At 40.5% G+C, this 26052-nt stretch overlaps 1 protein-coding gene across 1 annotated transcript; it reads left to right on the top strand.

The window, feature by feature from the left end:
• Positions 1–14560: 14560 nt before the first annotated feature.
• On the top strand, positions 14561–23890 carry PROX2 (prospero homeobox 2). The gene is made up of 4 exons (XM_036736887.1): positions 14561–15883; positions 19702–19809; positions 21879–22073; positions 23686–23890. The coding sequence occupies exons 1-4, from the start codon at positions 14561–14563 to the stop codon at positions 23869–23871; spliced, it is 1812 nt and encodes a 603-aa protein (XP_036592782.1). The 3' UTR covers positions 23872–23890.
• The last annotated feature ends 2162 nt before the right edge of the window (positions 23891–26052 follow it).

The raw sequence follows: 26052 nt of genomic DNA, 5'->3' as shown, positions 1-26052 counted from the left end.
GGGGGCGGGGAATTATAGCACTCCGCACACTGTAGGATTTAACAAGTGTTAAATGAATGAATAACCCTCTCGTTAGTTTCCTACATAAACCCTCTAATCAAAGCAGGTTCCCCATTATTGTTTGCTGTATATGTGCATTCAGATGTAGGGGAATGCATTTGCATACGACTCTTCTTGCCTTCAGTGCCCTCCTGCTGCTGCTGCCCTCTTTCTCACTCTCTGTCTGCTTAACGCAATCCTGACTTTTCAAGGCTCAGCTCAAATCCATCTTTCCTACAAAAGGCATTCCCCAACTACTCCAGTCCTTCTCTGAAGTGCTCTAGCACCTCTGAAGTCAACACCAGCAAAATATGGAACATACAACAAACATTAACTAAAAGTCAGTTATATGCCAGATTCCATGCTAAATGCTGGGGATAGAAAGAAAATGCATTGCCTTGAGGCAGGAGAGTTCAGGATGAGAAGTGGTAACAGCTGATGGTTCAAGTTGGCTGGAATATAAAGAATGTAGGAGATAGAGTAAAATACCATATATGCTACTTTGAACTTAATGTTCCCCAAAGCAATACCTAGCACATGCTTTGAACACGATGGGTACTTGAATATTTGGTAAATAAATGAACATGAAATTGAGTGAATTAGATTATAAATCCCTATGAGAACAGGGATGATGGCTTATGCCTCTTAATGTACAGAGTACTTAGTATGGCATTGCACTCTAGAAATGCTTACAATGATGATGATGATGATGATGATGATGATGATGATGATGGAGTCCACTGGATAAAAAGATTTCAAGTTGGATAAGTCAGCTTAGAAGTATATTTATAGTTCATTGTCAATTTGTTTTCAATCTAGCCCTACTGAAAAGTCGGAGGTACATCCACCTTATAGAAAGCCATAGGTCATTGCTCACCTTCAGCTTTTATCAATCAACATTTATTGAATACCTTCTATGTTCTTGGTATTGTGCTACATGGGAAGTACAATATATGACAGTTCACACCATGTGGCCCTTAGAGTCTAGCTGGGGAAATGAAAAGTGTGTTATAAGCTAAGGACTATGACAGATAATGTATAATAGATAATGCAAGACAGCGAGTCATGATACAAACAAGAATTGTTCAAGGAGGAAAAAGGAGATTAATAACTTTGATCAAGGTCGAGGTAACTGCCTTCACAAAGGCAGTAAAGTTTGAGATGGAGAGTTACATGGACAGGAAGAGATGAGGTGTTCTGAATGAGGGAAACTGTAAGAAAAGGCACAGAGTTGGCCATGTTCAATGTGTAGAAGAGAAATAAAAGATTAGTTTGACTAGAAAAGGCAGCTAGATGGCTCAGTGGATAGAGCTCTGGGCTCAGGAAGTCAGAAAGACCTGAGTCCAAATATGGCATCAGACACTAGCTGTGTGACTTGGGCTTTTTAACCGTGTCTGCCTCAGTTTCTTCATCTATAAAATGAGCTGGAGAAAGAAATGGCAAACTGCTCCAGTATCTTTGCCAAGAAAACCCCATGGACAGTATGGTCCGTGGAGTCATGAAGAATCAGACGTGACTGAATGACTGAACAACAACAATGGGGGTTCTTGAATGCCATTTAAAGGAGTTCAGCCTTTATTCTGAAGAACATCAAATGCCATTCAAGGTTTCTGAGCATGATCCAAGTGATACTTTTAAAAGATTAACCCAGTGGGGGTACACAGGAATGGGGAGAAAGTGGAGGCGGGAAGATCATCCATTCATCCAACAAGTATTTATTAAGGGTTTACTATGTGTGAGGCCCTGTGCTTGGCACTTCAGATACAAAGAGGAGGAAGGAGGCAAGGCAACAGAGGTAGGAGGTAATAAAGACCTAATCCAGAGTGGCAGCAATAGTAATGGGAAGAAAGGGACAAACCTGAGAAACATGGCAAAGATAGAATCAGTAGCATTGGGCTGGGGGGAAGTTTTGAAACTAGCTGACTAGAAGGATGGTAGTTACCACCAAAAGAAATAGGAAAAAAAGTCTGATGGCAGAACGGGTGTTTTTGTTCATTTGTTTGTTTTTATTAAGGCAGGGAGGAAGGAAGGAAGGATGCTATGTTTTGAGTGGTCTGGAAAAAATGGCAAAGAGCCAACTCATAGATTGTTAGGGATAGAAGAGATCCCAGTGATCAGTTATCTCCATCTCATTTGACTGGTGGGGTCAAGGCTAGTGAGATTAACTCGCTTTCTCCCAAGGTCACACAGTCAGTAGAGCTGAGACTAGAATTAGAGTTCCTGTCTCTTTTTCCTATTCTCCTTCTAATAAATGACTCATTTTTCATCTTTATTGCTATTTAGATTGGTTTGGGGTAGCTAAGTGGTGCAGTGGATAGAGTGCTAGTCCTGGAATCAGAAAGATTCATCTTCCTGAGTTCAAATCTGGCCTCAGATTTGAGGGTGAACTTGGGCAAGTCACTTAACCCTGTCTGCCTCGGTTCATCTATAAAATGAGCTGGAGAAGGAATGGCAAACCACTTCACTATCTCTGCCAAGAAAATCCCAAATGGGGTCATGAAGAGTGGGACACAACTGAAAGTGACTGAACTACAACAAAATATTGGTTTGACATCTACTTAATTCTCCAAGAGATTTTTGTACTTTTTTCCCCTAAGGTTTTTGATCATAAGCCTAAAACAAGAGAGACTGTGATGTGGCAAATATGGTCTGTGGACACGTTAGTGTCTATACAAACACATACACCTACACAAACCTTCTAGGGATACAAATAGGCTCCATGCTTTATGGCTTCCATTCAGTTATAAAGTTTCTGTTTCCACAAAGACTCAATCTGCTGAGATGGGAATTTGTGATGAGTGTTGTACCACAGCTGCCAAAAGTTAATTTTCCTTTCTTCTTTCACATGGTACAACTGGTGTACGTGTGTGTGTTTGTGTGTGTGTGTGTGAACACGGAGGGTACAGGGGCTGGCAAGTCATTTTTTTTTTGCTTGTACCAAGTACTAACCAATTCTGAACTGAGACAATCAGGGAAGCTCTAGTTAACAGATAAATAATGTTCCCCTGGAAGATTCAATGGTAGAGACCTTGTGCAATGTCCATTACTTATTCTTCTTTTTAAGTCCCAGAGGGAGAGGACGGTAAAGCTGAGGAAACTTTGGGGATAAATATTACAAGACTTCTCCCTAATTCTGCCCCCCTACCAAAATCCCTCATGGTTCTTTTTTGTTCTTATTTCTGTGCTCAGCTGGTGTCCCTACCCTCTCTCATTCAGAGAGCTGGATTCTGGAAATCTGAGCACCCGGTTCATTCCATAAAGTTGAAATGAGGTGCTCTGCTGAGGGATAGGTTTCTAAAGACTCCAGCCAGGACACTGAACGGAAGAGAAGAGGGGTATTCATTCTGGGGGGGATTTGCCTAGGTCTTCTGAAGTCATGGCCTAGAACCCCACTTGATGTCACCAATTAGTCAATCAGCCAGCATTTTTAAGCTGCTACTATGTGCCAGGCCCCATGCTAGGGGTTCTGGGAATTCAAAGGCACAAGTGAAATAGCCCTGCGAGAACTTACATTCTATTCATTGAATCAATAGAATGGACTCATCTACATTTCTCTCAGATAGTGTGATATGGTGGAATTTGGAATCAGAGAACCTCCTTCCAAATCCTAGACCTGCTACTTCATACCTGGGTGACCAGGGACAAACCATTTATCTCTCTTGGTCCTTGAGTTTTTCATCCATAAAATTGGTGTATTGGACTGGATAACCACTAAAGTCCCTTTCTGCTCTAAAGAGGCCCCTGCAGGTTTTGGGAAAGGATGAGAAAGCCACTTTTTCAGGCTGTTAAGTTAAGCTGAGCTTTGTGGGCACCTGAGCAACATAGCCACATGCTGGGAAAAAAAGCTCAGTTTTCACTAGGCTGTACTAAATTTGCATATTCATAAGCCCCCCACAGCTGGTTGGCTGCTTTGGAACAGTCCCCCTTGCCTAGCCTTCTGTAAGAGCTTTCAGTGCCAGAGGGAGAGCTCCAGGACTGTGTTAGTGGGCCCTGCCCTTCAGCCTACTTACCACACCCTGGGAGTCACCAGCAGGTAGCATCCCAATTCATCACAGCCACGGTGAAAGGATCTTACTGTGGGGGAAACAGAGGGCAGTTCCTGATAAAGTTTATTTTTCTGCAAATATTCGTGGGGAGATTTGTAGCCTCAAGACCACCTCTCTACCTATGCACCTTTGAGAGGAAATGTCCCCCGCACACGAAGTTACCAGGAACCAGATTGTTTGGGTCTACTTCTTCTTGGGTAAGTAATAATAATCTCTTACACTGAGCACTTTTGTGTTCTCACAATAACACTTCAGGATACTTAAAATGAGGGCTTTGAGGTAGCATGATTATGAGTATGGGCAAATGGTAATATTCCCATTTTTCAGGTGAGGAGACTAAGGCTAGATTCTCTCTCTCAGTTTCCTCATCCATAAGATGAGGATGTCAGACACTTGATGGCCTCAAAGTGCTTTTCCAATTCTAAATATGAATTCTATGATCCTATAAAAAGCCTTCGAAGCAACTCATCTCAGACAAGTTTGAGGAAGCCAAATAGTTCCTGACTGCTGATGTACCAATGAAGTGAATAAGATCATATAAGAGGCAGACTACACATTGCATAATTTCAGAATTAGGGATAAGAATGGAAAAGGCTCTGGGAATCTTGATTTCTCTAGGACCTCCTAATCCTACCATAGACTAATTTAGTTATCTACAAACAGCAACAATGATACAGTCAGGTTTCTAGATGTAACTATTTCTATCATTGGTCCTAAATATGAAAGTGAAATGGTCCATGCCATTGGATAAGCTTACATTCTATTGAATAAATCAATAGAAGGGTCAAGCTACTTGGAAAGACCATCTGGAATCTGATCTCTGTCCTCCACAAGACATTCTCTTCTGTCTGGTTATCTATGGAGTGCTGACCCTGGATAGCGTTGGAGAGGAAAGTGGGTAGTGTCCTTGTGCTCCTAACAATTGGAAACTGTAATATAGAGGACCTTAGTCACTTCACCTTTGAAAACGAAATAGAATCTTAGTGTTGGCAGGAAATATGCCAATACAAATAGAGATGTGTACACATAGATGCATAGGCATACATATAAGTATGTGTACACACACACAAAAATAATAATAATAATTTAGTTACCCATATTAGTGGTAAAAGGAGTCTTAATAGTGGCTAGAGTGGATTACTTATATTAACTATATTAAATTTTTACAAAGTAGAAGCCAAGTCTGGCCATAGGCAAAATTGTGTAATTGACCAAATTAAAAGTCAAAGATGGAAAATCATAGGGTGGACAGCACCTTAGAAATAATCTAGTATAAACCACTAATTTTGTAAATGAGGTCCAGAAAGTTTCAAAGGTCATATAACTAATGAGTGGCAGTCAAGACCTAAGTGTCCTAATTCGCACTCCTGTGCTCATTCACCCTCTCCTGGCATCTCATAGATCCCTACTAACCTGAAAGCAAGTAGTCATTATGACTCAATGCCACTAACTCTGAAACTTACTTCTCCTAAGAGTGTTTGCATTTTAAGACACCAGAATGCTTAAACCATTAAATTTCTAATAGTGAAATTTCTAATGGTCGCCCATTCATTATGGCATCTAGAGGGAAAGGGAGAAAATTTTGGGATAAGGGAGTCATCTCATACTTAAATCTTATTATCCCACTCAATTAGGTAGATTCATAGCAGGACTTAACCATAATGATGATACATTAACATTTGTTTACAACAGTCTGGGGAGGTGGATGTTATTATTATCATTATTTGAGAAAACTGAAACAGACAGAAATTAAGAGACTTGCCTAGGACACATAGCTAGTAAGTATCTGAAGCTGAATTTGAACTGAAGTCTTCCTGACTCCAAGGGCAACTAGGTGACATGGTGGTTAGAGTGCTGGGCTTGAAGTCATCTTCCTGAGTTCAGGAAGGCCTCAGACACTTACTAGCTGGGTGAACCTAGGCAAGGCATTTAAGCCTGTATGCCTCAGTTTCCTTATTGGTAAAATGAGCTGGAGAAGGAAATGGCAAACCACTCCAATATCTCTGGGCCTCAAAGGAGGTCATGGAGAGTCAGACATGGCTGAAGAGCAACTGAAACTTTTTGATTCTAATTCCAGGATTCTATTCGCTGCCCCATCCACCTACCTATAGGACTTGCTGGGAGCAAGGGTCTCTTCTGGGGAACCAATAGAAACTAACGATAGAAACTCACTGAGTTAAATATGCTAAAAATAACTAAGGCTTTGTTGAGGAAAAGAAGGAAGGAATTGCACTACACCAAAATCACTGAATCTTCTATGGACCAACTTGGGTTGGTCTCTAAATGATGACAAAGAGTATTGATGATTATCACACAGACTCAGCACAGGGCCTGTGCATAGCAGGTACTTGAGAAATATTTGCTTAATGATTATGATAACAAAAATCATAACAGATGTTACTTTTTATCTAAAGACTTCAAAGTATCTTGTTATTTTGGTTTGTTTCTAAATTAAAAACCAGAAGAGTCCTTCCTGTTCCTTAAAAACCCACACACTCAGAAATATAAGTATCTTCCAGTCAGTAGAAGTACTCATACTCCTCGGGATCCTGGCTTTCTCCTTTGGAACCACTTGGGCAGCGGTTCCCTCATGTTCCCGTAGCAGCAGACTACTGAATTACACACTTGCAGGGAAGTGGCTTACTGGGAGTTCTTTCTCGATGATGCTACTGCAGCTACCACAGTCTAACCTTCTATGGGCCCCAGCTGCTGTGGTTTGATATCTTTACCCTCGGTCAGACAAAAGGAGATTGCCCATTTAGTGTCTCACACACTCCGTGGGTGTCTGTCATTCCACTTCATCAGTGTTTTGCATCTGCTGTCAAGGGAAGCACAATGGTGACTTGCAGCTTTTCATGAGTCCCGACCATTCTGTACTAGTGGTTGAAATGTGGTTTTTGAGGATCCCATTTTCACGTTGTGCAGGGAATTAATCCAATTCAACAACAAAAGTCAGTAAGAGGAAATGGTTTTTATATCTTTGGTTTTAAATGCTCAAAGATGAGGGTTTTGCTGATAATGAATGGTAAGACTCATATATTCTAAGCCCTTCTTGCCCTGTGGTAATATGCACTGGAGAAGAGCCATAATTTGTCCTTATATCCTGATGTATGTTCAGATCTTTTATGTCAGAAAATTGTTTTCTGTCCAATAGTCACACAGATGACTTGTTTTCATGATGGTTTCTTCCCCTCTTAGGAATAAAAAAATCCATACCCTTTCTGAGATATTGTGGGTACCATACCATTTGTAGTGTCTGGAGAATGTATTTTCAAGGATTTCCTTTCAGTTCAACAAACATTAAGTGCATACTATATCTAATGCATGGTGCTAGAGGCTGGGGAAGATATGAAGACAAATAAATCATGGTCCTTGTCTTCTACAAATCTGTCTCCATTCATTGTTTCTACTTCCTCTACTAGATAGAAGTAGCGACTTCTCAGTCTGGCTTCTGGTCTCATCACTCAACTAAAACTGTTCTCTCCAAAGTAAAGGCAAGTTTGTTGTTCAGTCATTTAAGTCGTGCCTGACTCTTCATGACCCCATTTGGGGTTTTCTTGGCAAAGATACTGGAGTGATTATAGATATATAGATATATATAGATAGATTGGGTAGAAATATAGGAAAATATTCTAAACATATGGAATAGTGAGATTAATGGTGGAAAAGAGATTGTGGCATGTAGAAGAGAGGTTGATCAATGTAGTATCCTGATCAATTTGATGAATCCCCACAATCAACTGGATAAGGTTACAGGACATAGACCTTTGTCTAAAGGGCACCTCTCATGGGAACAGGTATGCGCTCTAACACTTTGCTTAGAGCAGTACTCTAGAAATGTTTTTGACTGAGCACAATCAATAAATTATTTTTTCCTAGTAAGTATGCTGAAGATGAGGTGTGATTCTTTTAATGCCACCTGCATAAGTGCTGTGGTGAGTGTTAGATTATAATTGCCGTGAAGGGTTGATACCCAGCTCAGAAGAGGGAGGGTTGAGAATTTGCACAGCTTTAGAGAGGATGGAATGGGGAAGGTTCATGGGTAGGTGTGATTCTGTTGGAGACCAGCCTAATAATTGGTTTCCGTGGGGAGGATGGGATGTAAACCATGCTTCCAACTGGTTAATGACATGGAATCAAGCCATTGCTCTTTGTGTGGCGAAGGATGATGGTGCTTCTCCCTCATCCCCAGCAGAAGCTTAGAGGACAGTGGGAACTCCTCTGATTGGGTCTCAGTGACAGAGGCTACCTCCAAGATGTTTGGTGACCAGTGTCACTGGATAGAAGAGTATGTGGAGTAAGTGATGAGGTACTTGTGCTTGGACCCTAAATTCTAACAGCCTCTGCTTGGGTGCCTGTGCCTGAACCCCAATTCCAAAACATCCAGTTCTCATAAACACATCTTATTCCCAAAACATTCTATCCCAGGCTATCTCTCTCTAGCTAAAGGGCAGCATGACTCAACTTATACCTGCTTCTTCCTCAGTAAGCAAATATGTGCAACTATAGATTGAATTCCGGATGCTGATAATTGATTGAACCCTGTGCCATAACCATATTTACTATTCACTGACCTTTCTAACATGTATCCCAGACATAGTATTTTGTCTAATAAGACAGTAGATGAGAAAATATTCCCTTTAGCCCCGACCAAGAGTGAACTTAGTGACGTTCCACAGTAAAGACCAGTAAAGCCCTCTGTGGGCTATTTCCTAGAGAACTCTGGGTAATACACCTTCGGAAGATATTAAATGTGCATGTTCCTTTAAGAACTAAGAACTTTAAGAACACGCCCTAAACCACTCCCTAATCCCACCCCCAAACACCAAACTGACGTGTTTTGCCTATTAACCCTCTATAAAGATTCCCCCTTCACCTCTGTATGGTTGCAGGCTCCCTAAGAACTCTTGCTCGCTGAAAAAGCGTAATAAATCTTTGCCTCCTTGTCTTAAAGAATGCTTGTGTCTGCGAATTCCTGGCAGCCCCTTCCTGAGAACTTTGGTTTGGGATCCCTGCATCCCTGGGTTTCTTTCTCCCCCTCTACATAAGGAGTAAGAAGCCTGGAAAGGTAGGAGGGGTCCAAGTTATGAAAGGCTTTGAATGCCAAAGAGAGTTTTATATTTGATCCTGGAGGTAATGGGGAGCCACTCAAATTTACTGAATAGGAGATGATGTAGACACACCCCCTCCAGATATGTTGATTATGTAAGAGGTTGGGACAAGAAGGGTATTGAACTCTTACCAAAAGAGCTGCTCTTACCCTGTAGTTTAAAAAATGAGCTGTGAAATGGCTCAACCCTCTTTCTAGCACATTCTCTCCCTTCTTGCTATAGTTTATTTAGAGGAAAAGGGGAATTTCTCCCTTTTTGCACTCTAAAGAGAGAATAATGGTGACTTCCAGGAGATGCATATAATAAGCTTAAGAGTTCCATTTCCTGGCTGCCTTCTTTTGCTTCTTTTCTTTTCTCAGCATAAGTCAGAAACTAAGAGTTCCTTAGAATGAACTTTCCCATGTTTAATAGTTACCTTTTGGGTAATTCTAAATTCATGCATCCTTGAGGACACTGGAACCTCCTAGAAGGAGATTTCCTGAGCAGTGTGCTTCTTGAAGAAGGAAGACTGCGCATGTAGCTTCCACAGCTGGAGGACTGAAGTCACCTTGAGGACTGGGGGGAGGAGATCTGAACCTTGTCATTACTTCCCTGATATTACCATGAGTTTCTAGGCCAGTAAAAATCTGAGGTAAATGGGGATCATTTCTTTAGGAGCCCCCAAAGTGTCTTTTACTTTCTGAGGGGAATCTAACAAACTATTTGAGTGATTTGTATTTCTGTATTTGTTGCGGGCTTCTATGAATTCTTTTCATCTTATGCATCTTCTATAGGAAACAAAATAAAGGCGATTGCATACACAATATCAAATTATAGACTGAATGCCTGTGAACTATATCATGAGCATTTTATTTTCCTGGGGTACTCCAGGCCAGGTTGGGGCATGAGCCAAAGAGAATGACCTTTTGAGTAAAAAATTGTCCCATCATGGTTAGATAGGCTATTCAACCCGTCAGTGCCGAAATGATATAATACTCGTGGCCTCATTAGGTAAGATCTAAGACTATCTCTAGGTTGAATTCAGTTACCTTGTTCCCAGTGGGGGAACTTCTTCACTCTGTATTGTCTGGTAAATATTCTCTTCTGTGTGCGTGTACACATATATACATATACATACATACATATACATACATATGTTTATATATGTATGTATGTGTATGTATGTATATGTGTATATACTTTTTCTGGTTTTTGTCTTTTTGCTATCGAATTGGATAAATGGGTTTCTTGGGTACCTTCTTACTATGTGTGTTCATTGTGGAACTGGGTTTTGATGGAAAGGGAGTTAAGCCTTAGATATAAAGCTCAGGGTCCTGCTCCCCCCGATTAATGAAATTAACAGCAAGAAGCTAGACTGAACCTGAAAAATCACATCCCCTCGACAAATAATATTTAAGGGAGCAGATAAATTCTAGCCCAGTAGCCTTCTCTCTCTTACGAGAGCAAAGTGGCTAAGCTTTTGACCCCAACTTCCTGCTTTAGTAGGGGGAGAAGAGACTAGAGATGTCTATTCTTCTTCCCTTCAAGACACACAACAATACTCCTATGCTATATGTTGGGGATAGCCCTGTTACTCGATCTTTGTCTTATTTGTCTTCTTCTCTCCTCTCTCACTGCCACCACTCTGGTCCAGTCCTTCATTACTTCACACTTGGACTATCTGCAATTGCTTGTTGGTTGGTATCCCTGCCTCACATCTCTCCCATTCCACTTTATTTTCTCCATAGCTGTTGGTTTTCTTTAAGCATAGGTCAGACTATGATACTTCCCTACTATTCAAATAACACCAGGTGGCTCCCTATCACTTCCAGGATCAAATGTAAAACCTCTATTTAGCATTTGAAGCCCTTCATAACATGACACCCTTCTGTCTTGCCAGTGTTCTTTCACCTTACACTCTCTGAAGTAGTCTGTGATCCAGTACCACTGGCTTCTGAGTTGCTTATTGAATAAGACACTCCATCTCCAACCTGTGGGCATTTTCTCTGGCTGTCCCTTATGCCTGGAATTCTTTCCCTCCCCATTTCCATCTCCTTCCCTCTCTGGCTTCCTTCAAGTCCCATCTAAGATCCCACCTTCTACAAAAAGCCTTTCCCAATTCCCCTTACTACTGATGTTTTCTATTGATTATCTCCAATCTATTCTGTTTATATCTTGTACGTAGTTGTTTGCATGTTGTTGTTCCCCCTCTGCTCCCATTAAATCAGGCTCCTTGAGAGTAGAGTCTATTTTTTTTTTTTGCTTTTCTTTTAATCCCTATTACTTAGCATAGGGCCTGGCCCACAGTAGGGACAGAATGTTTGTTGGCTGACAAGATTCTACAAATTTTTGTGGGTTGTGCTAGTATTTAAAAGCAAATCAATCTAGCGCCTCTGATTTAGGATCACTAATTTTCCCTAAAACTGGTGTTTTTTAATAGTGTTGATGACCTAAAATACTCTCCCACCTATGATTCAATTTTCTGTAACACTAAGTAATTAGGAGTAACAAAATTCTGTTTCAGACACTATAACAAATGTCCCAATTTTTTAAAAGAGAAAGGGCAATGCTATAGGCTAATGAGCTTTACAGCAAATCCTGATAAAATTCTAGACATAATATTAATACATTATTTAGAGAAAATGTGTGGTTTAATAAGAGTACTGGGCCTAGAAAGACCTGGGTTCAAATCCTACCTCTGACATTTACTAGTTATGACTGAGGTAAGCCTCTTAAACTCTCTAAGACTTACCTACTAAGAAATAGATGGGTCCCACACTGAATCACAGATCCTTTAAGCATTGAAGCATAAATATCATTTAGAGGCTTGTGCTTGTAGGATTATAAAAAAGGAAACGTCAGCATTAAGAACAAGACAGGCTGTTTTTATCTCAGCCCCATGATGCATGACTGACCCTCCTCAACCAACCATAAGATATTTTTATGTGGAAACTTTCATCCAATAGCTCAAAGGCATGTTAGTTGACAGCTTATACCTTTGATTTAGTAGATGTTTCTAAGCCTTGTTTGCACCTTGTTCACACCTCTGATTGACTCAGCAGAGATGGTTAGGCCTTGTTCACATCTAGCTCCTAACCTGATTCAATTCAGAAGTCATGGCTCGCTGATTACTGTTGAGCTAGTAGTATGGAACACTCCCTCTTACATAAGGATCAACTAAAGGAATTGGGTCTCCTGGAGAACGAATGGATGACAAAGCATTTATTAAGTGCCTGCTATGTGCCAGGCATTGTGCTTTGTTGGGGATACAAATACAGGAAAGCAGATAGTCCCTGCCCTCTAATGGGAGAAAACACATCAGGTATAGCTAAATAAATAAGGCGTTGGAGGAGTAGAGGTTGGTTTAGAAATAACTGGGAACTGATGCAAAGTGAAATGAGCAGAACCAGGAGAACATCATACACAGTAACAGCAATATTGTAAGATGATTAACTGTGAATGACTTAGCTCTTCTCAGCAATACAGTGATCCAAGACAATTCCAAAGGACTCATGATGAAAAACACTATTCACTTCCAGAGAAAAAAGTGATGGTGTCTAAAAGCAGATTGAAGCATATTTTTTTTAAATTGTATTTTTCTTGTTTGTTTGTTTTTTTGGTTTGTGTTTCTTTTCACAATGTGACTAATAGGGAAATATGTTTTGCATGACTGTACATGTATAACCTATATCAAATTGCTTGCCTTTTCAATGCAGGGGGGGGGGGCAGGGAGGGATAGGAAGCGAAGGAGAGAATTTGGAACTCAGACTTTCAAAAACTGAATGTTAAAAACTGTTTTTACATGTAATTGGAAAAAATAAAATAGTAAGTTAAATATAAAAAAAGAGAAAGAACTGGGAAGTGACATACAGGCCTGGTTCTAGACAAGATAAAGGCAAAAGCTCACCTCTCAGAACCCAGAGTAGTTCCAGGCAGAATCTGGGTTTCTGGTGGGAGAGGTGAAGAGAAGATAGATTGTCTTCAATATCTGAAGGGATATCATGTAGGAGAGAGGTAAGACTTATTTTTCTTGGCTCCAGAGGGCAGAACTAGGAGTAATGGGTGTAAGAGAAGTAAGTAAGAGGAAGATTTTTGGCTCAATATAAGGATACATTTCTTGACTGTCCAAAAATGGAACGTGCTAGTCTGGGGAGCAATGAGTTCTCCACATACAGAGATCTTTAAGTGAAGGCCAGGTAATTATATGATCAGCACATTGTAGAGGGGATTTAAGCTTCAGGGAGGAGATTGAACTAAATAACCTTCGAGATCTCTTCCAACCCTGAGACTGTATGATTTTTCAATATTGTTGTAGCTACAGCAACATAGGATTTGCCTAGAACACAAGCCACCGTTGTGGACTTGAGATTTCCCTGACACACAAGGCAATTCTAATTAATAAAATTAACCCAAAAGGCTGTGGAGTGGGGGAAAAAAAAGTCCATTTAGGTAGTATGTATGTAAAAGGCTATAATGGGAACCGGGGGTTTTCAAAGAGAGGGAGTTTCTTTTAACCTGCTCTTGAAACCATAGGAACTGAGTTTTTTTAAAGGACATGGGGGGAGGGGAGAAAGGAAGTTGGTTTATCTAGCCAGGGGTAGGGAACCTGCAGCCTCAAAGCCACATGTGGCCCTCTAGGTCCACAAATTTGGCCTTTTGATTGAATCTAAACTTCATAGAACAAATCCCCTTAATAAAAGGATTTGTTCTGTAAAACTCAGACTCAGTCAAAAGGCCGTACCCAAGGACCTAGAGGGCCACATGTGGCCTTTGAGGCCACAGCAACCCCACCCTGATGGACTCTCAAGTTTTGAGAAGGTTCCTGGTTGAAAAAGGACCATATAAAATATAGCATGCTCTGTAAGGCCAAGACAAAATAGGTAACCACATCTAAAATTAGTCAGGAGAGACAATGATCATAATCTGAAAAAAAAAAAAAAGAAAAGAATAGCACAGGCATGGACACCCAAAATGCAGCTGAGAAAAAAACTGAGCAGAAATCCAGACAGGCAAATAGGGTCCTCTGTGAAAGGCAAATCTTAGGGGTCCTAAATTATGTTCTCTTTCTCTTCCATTTCAGGAGTTTGCAAAACAGAATTTGAAAATCTGGTCCTATTATGGTCTTTCTTAGAACCCCGGAACTGAAGAGTCAAAGTTTTCTTCCTGTTCCTGTTCCTTCTCCTTCTTCCAACTTCAGAGAAGAAAACTCCCTTGTTGAATGAACCAGTGCATTCCTGAGGATAGCCCTATAAGCTTTAGCTCTGTGTATTTAGGAAAAGAGAGATCCCATGCCAATTTAAAGAAACAAAACACTTAGGAATACTCTCTGGTTCTAAGTTCCAGTTAAATTTTTGATACTTGATAAGCTTGCAAAGAACCATCAAGATGAATCCAAATTTTGTTTTTCTTTCTTCTAAATCTCAGACATATTCTCACATGGGAGAATCTATGAAAGAAGAGGGAAGCAGCCCATCTTCCAGAGGCTGTGGGCAAGACTCACCCATTCCCTGGGACCAAATCACCATTTCTAACTTTGTTGATTCTGATTGGTTTTGTGATGAACACATACAAGCTAAAAGGGCCAGAGTAGAAACTATTATACAAGGCATGTCTCTTTCACCAAACTCACTGATGCCCTCAAACAATCCCAAGGAAAAGGATAGCAGGCATCCCACAGAAAAAAGCAGGGAGAATAAGAGGAAACAAAAACTTCCTCAGCAGCAGAATCCCCAGAGGGGAGAGTGGTCAGGGGTCAGTAGAGGTAACTGGAAGGGAGAAAGTCACCATTTTAAGGAACAATTTCAAATGCTACAGCAGCAGCTAAGACATCTTCAAGAGAGACTCTTCCAGCTTTCTGAGCACAATGCTTTAGCTCAAAGCCAGAAAGACACTGAAACGAAAAAGGATTCTCTAAAACACAGGAATGATTCAAACCATGGCCACTGGGCTGTAGGCATTAATCAGTACAAGGATCTCAAAAGGAACTTTGCCAAAGGAGAGAAACTCAAATTTTCTGAAGAGGAAAGCCAATCTAGGGCTCCTTGGTTAATAACTTATGAAGAGAAAACTCTATCAGAGATATTAAAGAAAGAATTAACTGGGGCTGTGTCACAGGTTGTGGATTCAGTCTTAAGAAAAGTATTATCAAAACCATCAGGTTACCAGACTCAAGTGGTAAATGGCATCCAAGTGCCAGGACAAGACAGAAAGAGTGGATATTATACTGCTACAGGGAACACAAGGAAAAATCAGCTTCCTATGGAAAGCTCCCAGAATATGGCACAATCACAAGACGAGGCCCACACAAGTGCTTTGCCATTGTCCACGAAGAAGTGTTCAGATTCTCTAGGGTACCTAGTCAATTCAAGAATGACCCAGAAACCCTACCAGGATCCTCCAGTAAACTTAGCTAGGACTTCTCACATTCAAGAAAAACAGATTCTTAGCCAATTGTTAGGGTATGGTCGAAATGGCCATTGGAGTTATAACCCTTCCCAAATCTCTCCCTCTCAGGATACTTCCTCCCCACAGTCTCTAGACCTACCTTGGGGCACTATTAAAAGGCAGTCATCAGGCATGAGCCAGCAGCAATACCCACGGCCCTTCACCTCTAGCCAAGTAGAAAGTCTGGCTCTTCTTCCAACAGTGAAGATGGAACACCACAACTTGAAGTCTGACACAGATGTGATTCCTTTCTCTTCTGTCCACATATCCTTTATTGGTCACTGAGACTGTCTTGCCACCATCCCAAGAAACTGAAAAATTATAAATGATAGAGGGAGGCTTTCATGATACATGGAGAAAAGCTAAGGCTTTTCTCTTATGGCTCCTCTCATGCCTTTTCTTCCATGCCAGTCTTTACAGCGACCCAAAGCTTTTCATTGCATTCAAAGGCCAGCCTTGCAAAGAGTTGGCAATTACCTATGTTATTCATGGACTCTAGAAGTCTTCTTACCAAAATGATTCTCTCCAGTTGTTGCCATAGTGTCTGGCATTCTGCCACTAGAAATTAAATTCTTTGGGTCTTGAAGAATTTTCTCACTCCAATGTTCTTTTAACACCAGAAAAGAGAATTATCTTTAGGTCATTTATAAGCCAATGCCTTAAAATTTTTATCCAATGCTTTCCATCCTGGTAGTTGTAAATAATATATACAAGGTAAAAGTGCTAGAATAAAACCATCATGCACGATACTATGGAGACAGTATTAGTACCTGACAGTTCATGGGGAGATGGACCCTGACAGAACAAGAGGAAGAATGTAGTTTAAGGGGTGGTAAAAGGTAGTCATAGAGGAAATAAGCAAGCGCGCAGGCAAATTTTACATATGGTTGAGTCTCATTACATTTATCTGCATAATAGCCTGGCATATGATAAATTATTCAAATTTTATAGAAAGAAAAGGGGAAATGGCTTTACCCAGTGTCAGACTGGGGCAAAGGCAGGAGTAGAAGCCAGATTTCTGGATTTCCTTTCTATTTACCCTGCTGCTCCGAGAGATTTTTCCAGGTGTAAATTTATTGAGCTCACATAAGCTTTAAGTAGTAGGATACTGCTGCCTTGCAAGGTATTTATATATAAGGGCAGACCTGGTTTGGGATGACTCCCTGGATGTTGGTCCGAGATAAAAGGAGTACCTAAATTTTATACCATTATGTGCTTCAAATTTACCTCTTTCTGGCTTTGGCAGTTCACATGTCCCTTGCCCCTTTGTGCCAGACAATAGTAGTATAACTAAGATTCCTTCCAGTTTAAAAAATCTGTATCTATCTAACCCTGTTGTCCAGATGTCATATGGGCAAGTAATAACAACTACCTGGTTAAGAGTCTTTCAGACTGATGAATCATCTGGTGAAAACAAGGGAATTCTCAGATGGGGTGAGAACTTCAAATCGTGGGGTATTCTCTCCCCATGACAATGTCACAGACTAAATTAGGTGATGGGGGTAGCCTAAAGGGTGATCCAAGTCTAACAACTTTATGTCTAGAACACCTGCATAAGGCCATTAATGGAGGAGAGGAGGCACTGCCAACATTATCTGAGAAGGATCCAAAGATGTCTACTCTAACATGGCATTGAATAAAATCACAGACCTAGAAAATTCTGTTTCATGCTGCCATGGTGAGAATGTAAGGATGGGAAGGGACTTCAGTGGCCAACCAATCCAACCTTTATCTGGGCATGAATACTGGGCATGTCAGCAGTATTTCTGGAAGTCTTAGTTTGAAGAACACTGGTGGTGAGTGAACCTACCCCCTCCTGAGGCAAACTGTTGAACAGCTCTAATGGTTTTTCTAAAAGTATTTCCTCAGATTGGATTCCTCTGCCTCTCTCCTGGGGTCAAGAAAAACAAGTATAACCTCTCTTCCTAGTTAGTAACAATTGTTCAAATACATACCTTCTTCAATCCAAACATTCCCAGTTCCTTCCATTCCTTTTAGGGCATGACTTTTCCTCCCCTCACCATTTTGATCTCCCTGTTCTGGATGAGCTCTTGCTTGTCAATGTCTCTCCTAAAATGGATACCCAGAACTTAATATGTAATACTCTATGCATGGCCTGACCAGGGCAGACCACAGCAGGACTACTTCCTCCCTTAGAATGTTTGCTTCTGTTAATGCCATCTAAGATTACACTGGCTTTTTGGGCTGCTACATCCTACTGATTGCATCTCTTGAGTTTGCACTCCATTGTAAGAGATCAAGTGACATCTCTCCCACCTTTTTACTTACGTAGCTGATTATTTTTTTGGACCCAAGTGCTGAGCTTACACGTATCTCTACTAAATTTCATCTAGCTAGACTGAGTGAACCCCCTGTTCCAGCCTGCTAAGGTCTTTTTTGATCTAGTTTTGGTCATAGCTTTATACTTATCACTAAGACAGAGGGAATTTCCAGGGCTGGCCTCAGCCAAAACTTCATTCAAAGTAGTTGTCGATATGGTAATATTCTTGAGGATAATAAAATACTCCAAAATATCCTCCCCTCCTCCAAACCCTCCCCCACAAAAGTATATCCACTCGTTAGAAACTCATTCTCTTGGGTCCCAAAAACGTAACAGGTTTTAAGAGCACTCAACACACACCCATACATACCTCTTAGTAGCAGAGTCTTAAATCATTTCAGTTAGCCCTTTAAGAGGATTACTAGGAACAAGATCCAGTGGGAGAGGAATAGGGACTAGGCCAGCAGGATAGTGTAGAGGACATTAAAATAAGATGAAGATAATCTTTATCTACTTCATTGTTTCAAGACTATTCAAGGATTACTGTCCTTAACTGATTTTGTTTTGCTAAATTTTATAATATATTGTTTCTTAGTCCAAAGCTTCACATGGTAGATAATTTAACCCAAAGCCTCCCCTTTATTGTTCACTTTTGTTGCCTTCAAACTCTCTCAGAATTGATTATTCCTGTGTAACAACTTTTTCTCCCCTAAAGGACAAAGCAAACATCTAATTCCACATCTCCCCTCCCCATTCCCCCCGCCCAGACTGACCTTTATGCTTCTGAAATGAATATAAGACACCACATCAGAATCACAGGTTTGGAATTGGAAGAACTCTTAGAGGTCAACTAGTTTAATTTCCTCATTTTCCAAATGAGGAAACTGGAGACCCAGAGATCATGCAATAAGTGGCAGAGATTTGAATACAGGTCCTTAGACTACCAAGTCCAGATTGGAGCCGTTATTAAGTTTCCATATTAAATATTGTTTAGACACAAGGGCCAAAATTAATGACTTAATCAGTGCTATATATATATATGTATATATATATATACACATAATTTCAAACTACTTGAATAGCAGCAGGTAGTCTACTAGTGTCTAGATGCAAATTTCTGAACGAAATTTTGCATTTGCTCATACACAACTCATAGATTCATGAAATGTTAGGGGTCTTAGAAATCTATCTAATCCAACCTCTTTATTTTACAAATAAGGAAAGTGGAATTTAGAGAGGCAAGGAAAGTTTCTGCTTGGACTTTTAAATAGGTTGGCATATTCATACACACACACACACACACACACACACACACACACACACATACATAGTATATTCTTCTTTAAAAGCAATAATAACAAAAAAAGTCTCAAATGGTTTCTGTATCTCAAAATATAATCATTAATTAAGCACGGAGAAGCTTGCTTAATCTTAATTAGAAATTTTAACCTCCCCACCATTCTGCCTTCTTTGCTCACGTCAAATAAGTATTCCAGAAGTTAGAGATGTGGCATTACAGAAACTACTGTGTGTTTGTGTTTAAACAGAGCTGAATCCATGAAATAAAGTTATATTATGTGATTTCAAGTTTCAAAATGTAAAACAGGTGAATTATAAAATAAAAAATATGTATACATGACACCGAATATCAGGAAAGAAAAATGATACTACTCAATCTCTTGAGTTGGGCAGCAAAGGAAGAAGAGCACCCATTTGCAGGGAAAATAAAAACCACAAAGGGCAAGACAGTTTACAACTCTGAGTGTTTGATAAACATTATCTCTCCTTGACCATGGGGTAAATCCAGGAAGGGCTAAACCCTGGCCACCTGAAGAAGGCCAAGCTGATGTTTTTCTTCACCCGTTACCCAAGCTCCAGCCTCCTGAAAGCCTATTTCCCTGACGTTCAGGTAAAAACAGCTCAACTCATTTGCTTGGCTAATGCAACCAATCAACAATTTTGAAAATACTGCATTAGTAAGGGGGAAGACAGCCATAAATGGTCCTACTGCTTCGAATCATGTACTTTAGCTCCCCCAAGTGGCTAGTTATAGAAAAACACCGAAATAGTGTATATAAGATAGATCCTTGTTTGACCTTATGAAGGCAGAGTAGGACAAGACAAGGGCCACAGAGTAGACAAGAATAAGTACAAGTTTTAGTGAGCTTTTAAAAAATTTATTTGAAGTCCTTAGAATCATAGACTATTAAGAGCTGGGAGGGACCTTTAGTGATCTGATCCAACCCTCTTATTTTACATTTGAGGAAACTTGCTGTAGAGGTCAAGTGACTTGTCAGAGATCACATAAAATAGCTAGTGCCAGGGTCAAGACTGGAACCGTGGTCTCTGGGCAGTGCTCTTCCCACCACGCACCACTCTAGTTCAAGTCATTCACCTGAACAGCAAAGTTCTAAGAATACAGAGAAAGATCGGTAGATAGCACCAATCCAGTCAGGGCTACCTGCAGGAATTTGATACAGTAGGGTCACAGACATAGACCTTCCACTTTCCATCCAGAGGGGTAAGGACTGAGCTATCAATCCAAATTAACTAATCACAATTTCTTTTGAGTAGCTGTTAACAGTGGCTGGCTGTCCTGATCTTGACTTACCACCAGCCAGAGGGGGGATGTAGGCAGGCAGGCAGGGCAGGGGTGTGCTGGCTGGACACAGCTAGAGCCAGCTCGCATGAGAGCTGATTGTTAAATTTTCAGTGTGAGCATGTGCACCTTCGATGTTGGCAAACTCTACAAATCAGGGCTTGATTTATTGCTTTGTTGATTTCTAGACTTAAGAAAGTGTTAATAATGCAGAGTAAGCTTAAAGTACACTGCACCCCCCCAAAGCTGGTTGTTAATCATTTACCAGCATACCCCTGGAGGAAGGCCATAGGAATGTAGTCTTCTTCTTCCCTAACCCTTTGCTGATTCAAATTCAGGTGGCTTTTGCAGCAATCTGAGCATACGAAGTGTCCCTATTGTTCTGGAAGGACCTGATCAACAGTGGATATCAACAGATCCTCAAACTGCTTAGTTTTCCTCTTTTAACTGGGGGTGGGGGTGGAAAGGAATCCCAGTCCATGTGCACCCTCACATGGACCAATGCCCTCAAATGCCCCAGTAAATTAAGCCCTTGGGTCTACTATTCCCACTGAAAAGGTTCTAATCAGTGAGACCCAACATTGGAAAAGGATGGTTAGAAGAAGTAACACGATTGGTACCTTTAGCAATTTATATCCATCCCCAACTTCCTGTGTTTCAAAGTGTGGGTTGGCCAACCTAATATATGCATCTGTGAGTGCCAACCATGACAGAGTAAAGGGAAACCTAGCTTTGATCTATTGGAAATAGGATTCCTGTCCCTCAATCATCAAAGAAAAATTCGTTGAGTGACCTGTGTTCTTGACCCTGTCTGTGATTGAAAAGACTTTCATAGGTTATCATGAATTCTGTGTCTGAAGCAAACTTTGACTCACTCATCCTCAAACACATTCATCTCGCAGCTTCATGTAGCTGACAAGCTATCTCCTTGAATGCCATCCCTACAAATATTAGCCACATCCTATTCTCTCCTGAGGAGGAATGAGAGCAGCCAGGAGGTCCAGCTAGGTGTATGAGAACTCTGACCTATACCTGCTGATCTGTATTTTGTGGCCTCTATTTCCCAACTGCATACAATGTAGTGTTCACCTTAGGGATTAAAAACCAACAACCAAGAGGAGCTCAGAAAGCTGAAGAAGCAATTCTTTCCTAATAAATAGGCAACACAACCCTGATTTTGTTCTATTTCTAAATGAAGAATATGAAAAATACCCATGACACCTGTAATTAAAAAAAAAAAGCAATGCCTTTTAGAGAAGCCAAAAAGCCGTTGACGTCACCCCATCATTCTGAACCGGCTGTTTATAGTTCCATATTTTAGGGCCTCGTGAGAATAGGGGGGACATTTTAATTTTTGACCTGTTGAAATTTTTTTTCAGTTTAATCGCTGCATCACCTCCCAGCTCATCAAGTGGTTCAGTAATTTTCGTGAGTTTTATTACATCCAGATGGAAAAATTTGCCCGGCAAGCTATCTCTGAAGGAATCACAAACCCAAATGTGCTGAAAGTTCCAAGGAACTCAGAACTCTTCCGGACTCTCAACATGCACTACAATAAGGGAAATGACTTTGAGGTAAGACTACCTATTTGTTTGCCACAAGGTCTTATAGTGAATACCTGTGTGATGATGTTGAGTTTAGTTTAAGGGAATATGATGTTGCTTTCCTTAAGAGACCAATGGAAGATTACTAAGAATGACCTATACATAGTTAACCCAGAAGTTACCACTGCTAAAGACTAGGAATGGAATTGAGTGGAACAAACCTCCATTTCATTTTCCCACTATGTTCAGACCTTTGTTTAGAAACTATCTTGGGTCTGGGAAGAGAGAAATCTACTTTAATCTTAATATTTATGCAACATTCAAATTCCCAATCCCTTAGGAACTTTTCAAAGAAGGCACTCTCTGTAGTATACCTTAGTGGGAAACCTGCCAATACAAGTACACAAATTACCCGTTTGAGTGATGTTTCTGCACAAAGAAAAGGACAAATCTCTTATCTGCCACTGACAAATCACTGTTAGACTAACATGTTGTTTTCTCTGAGCCAGAATTGATCCTATAATGAATTCTCCCCTTTTAAAAACCATACCATTAACTGATTTGTTAATCCATTCATCAATATTTGGTCATGATTAGACACTGATTATCATCTTACCTCTCTGGGAGGGGAGGTATTGACTTCAGTTGGCAAGGTGCTCAATTAGAAGTTCCAAGGAGACTTTTGGAAACTAGGGAATTGAACTGGAAATGTTCTTTTGTCTTGAGTATGTCATCCGGGGCTGGAATGGAATTTAGGAACCATGGCATCCAACTCTTTCATCCCTCAGGGTCATATAGAACTGCCTGGGGAACTTTCTACCCTCAATGCTTCATAGATTCTCTTAAATTCTGTTTGCTTCCTTATTATATCCACTAAAGTTTCTTTTGGCTGGCACATGAAATAGCAAAGCTGTTTCAAGATGCTTACTTGATTTATTCAGGTTTACTTAAAAACAAAGGAGTAACAATTTAAGTGAAAAAGTTAATGCCACATCTCCAAACTTTGAGACAACCATTTGACATGCAGAGACCAATGAAGCCCTGTGTCCTCAAGCCCAGAATTAACAGATGGAGCCTGCTCATTTATGGAGACATTCCAGGAATTTGGTTCCACTTTCTATAGTCTGGCCTGAATCAGATTTCTGGGCTTGCTTCCCAGTTGGCACTGGGACCAAAGAATTCTGAGATACTTGGGTTAGCCTGGAAGGGAAGGAGTTGCGGGTGGGGGGTAGGGAATGCCTGGGTATGAGCAAAGGTACCATTACTTAGATATATTCTTTATGTCAGGCTTGTAAGAAAACACTGAAAAAAAGCCATGGTGTATAACCACAGATTTGTATATGACAGCAAGGTATTACACTTGCTTACTAAAATAGTAGGCTACCTATAGGTGATTTACAAATATGGTAACCTGGGATGTTCCTTGTGTGGTCACTGGGAAGATTCTTGTTGCTGCCACCATCTAGTTTGTATTTATTCTTTGGTGCCTGTTGAAGGGAATCCCATAAAAGTCAGAGAGAATCTCAGTTCCTTGGTGCCTTCTTCAGTAGGCCTATGATGCCCAGCCCAACACTCACCATGGAATGTATATTGTGTATGTGTGTGGTGGCCTTGCCGTTCTTTCATTTCTCTGCCTCGGCAGGTCCCAGACCAGTTCCTGGAAATTGCCAGCCTGACATTGCGGGAGTTCTTCAATGCTGTCACAGCAGGGAAAGACTCAGATCCCTCCTGGAAGAAACCCATTTATAAAATCATTTCAAAACTGGACAGTGACATCCCTGAGATATTCAAATCTTCTGGCTGTCCACAGGAGCTACTTCAGAATTAAGAGTCTACTAGAGCAACACAGCTGTCCTTTTTCATGACAAGAAATGTGGAGTGATGTGTCAGAAAGATACTGGTCTGGGCTTAACATGCATTTGTATTAAAGGGCAAAGAATATAGTTTTACTCATATGGGAAAGCAAAAAAATAAATAGAGCTATTATCATTTCTTTTCCAGTATTCTCTTCCCTGAGTCTCAGAAGATTTCATACTATGAAATTACATCAGTTAAGTGCCACTGGGTAGCATCACACGGGTTATGTAGGATTATCTCATATGTGGTATTTGGAATTTAGTAAGGATTCCCCAGGATTATATCCTGGCCCTTTTGGCTGGGTACTGGATTTCTAGGTTGTCCACAACATTTATATTCAGTAAGGATCCCACCTCTTTGGGATACATATAACACATAAGAATAAGTCAGTGATAGCCAGCAATGGCTAAGGCCCCAGATGTAGTTTAGTACCTAGCTGAAGGATCCAGGACACACTTACATAGCGCTTCAGGTCAACTTGCTGCAGGAGCTTAAGGAGACTTTACAGTGTCATAGACCTTAAATGCACTGCAGTTCACTCACTACTATCAGCTGGAAAGCAGCCAATCAGCCAGAGGCTATCAAAAGTCTCTAGTTATCCACTGTGGTTGATGCCCAGGGAGGTAGCTTTTGGTGATGGCAATCCCCCACTGCAAACAAGGTTTCATCAAAGATCTCAGGAGCTTGGCGGCACTGCACGCTGCGCACTACGGCATTCGCGAGACCAACCTCTGCAATAAAGAAGAGAAAACCAGAGCTCAAAGGCTACTGTAATATACTGGCTGGGTCCACTCGGTTTGAAGTCCAAGCACACCAGAAGTCACACTAGTCAGTACAGTTTTGCAAATGGCAGTAGAACCCTGTCTACTCCACAGTGACATATCTGTCTACTGCCTATCTTCGGCACAGACTGAAGAATTTATGAAGTTGACTTTCTGGTCCACCGCAAACTGCTGACTCACCCAAAGCAAAGAAGCATGTCCTTTGCAGAGCTAACCTTTTCACAAAGCAGCATAGGCTTGCCACTCAGTTGGAGGTCTGTAATTCTAATTAGCGGAGGCCTGAGACTTCACTGTTTCTCTACATACACCCTGCCCTACCTCTACATGCTGCCGCACTTTGCTTGCTGCTTCTGAAATCATTGTAGCAGGTGAAATGAAAACTTTTTATTGAGGCCAGCTTAAATATTTGGTGAGTTTCTCAAATATAAAGAACTTTGAGTTCTTTGAGTAAAAACTCAAGTGTAAAGATAGACTTCTAAGCTTTCAAAGTTATGTTTTGGTTTAGAAAAAACTTCCCCAAGTGCCATGCTAATCCAACTGCATTCAAACCTCCCTTGCATTTTCCAGCTATAATACCTTTATTAAAAACATGCTAAATTGGAAAGTTTTAAAACAAACAAAACCTAGTATCACTATGAACATAGTCAATCATTCCATATTCTATAAACTGAGCACAATGTCTACTAAGAACTTGCATTACAAAGTCATTCATGGGAAATGATTACAAGTTCACATGACTATCTCATCTAGAGAGGTCCTGTTTTGAGTCCCAAACCTGAAATTTATTAGCATTAAAGACTAAAACAAAACTACCTCCATGGTAGTGAACCTCGTATCTGAAACAATTCAATTAGATGTGTACAAATCAAAATTGAAATGCACTCCACAGTCTTTCCAGGAACCATTCCCTAACCACATCGCTAAGAAAAGAAGAATGTATAAACATATCTACTAGGCCAACAGAAGAATTCAATTTTATTGCATTTTCCTTTTTTCTGCCATATAACTTTCTCCATTGGGAACACTTTTTGAGTGTGAACTGAGCAGGTTATGTTCTTCTAGCAACTCAAATACTGCTAATGAACTGCTCATTCTTTCCACTGAGATATAATCGGCAGCTATTTTCTCCTAAATTGAAAAATATTCACACATACATACTCTCCTCAAACATTTTACATTTGTTTATTCCTTCAACAGCATTCCATGGTCTCACTGGTGCTGTTTATTCTGATTTAATGCCTAACTATCAGTTAAAAGTAGGCAGTTAAATGATGGTCCATGCAGGAAAAAGTTTATTACAGGGACTATTTATAAAGACTTGTTTTCTAACAGCACATATAACTGCAAACATGACCTATACAGTGAAAGAC

Source organism: Trichosurus vulpecula, chromosome 8 (genome assembly GCF_011100635.1).
Source record: "Trichosurus vulpecula isolate mTriVul1 chromosome 8, mTriVul1.pri, whole genome shotgun sequence".
In the NCBI taxonomy this organism is placed as follows: domain Eukaryota; kingdom Metazoa; phylum Chordata; class Mammalia; order Diprotodontia; family Phalangeridae; genus Trichosurus; species Trichosurus vulpecula.
Note: the sequence above shows the minus strand (reverse complement) of the source record. Positions and strands in the feature narration are given on the sequence as shown.

Coding starts and splice junctions, on each gene's coding strand:
- PROX2 (XM_036736887.1), top strand. CDS start 14,561: ATGAATCCAAATTTTGTTTTTCTTTCTTCTAAATCTCAGACATATTCT. Junction 15,884..19,701: donor TTCCTTTCTCTTCTGTCCAC/ATATCCTTTATT, acceptor ACCATGGGGTAA/ATCCAGGAAGGGCTAAACCC. Junction 22,074..23,685: donor ATAAGGGAAATGACTTTGAG/GTAAGACTACCT, acceptor CTGCCTCGGCAG/GTCCCAGACCAGTTCCTGGA.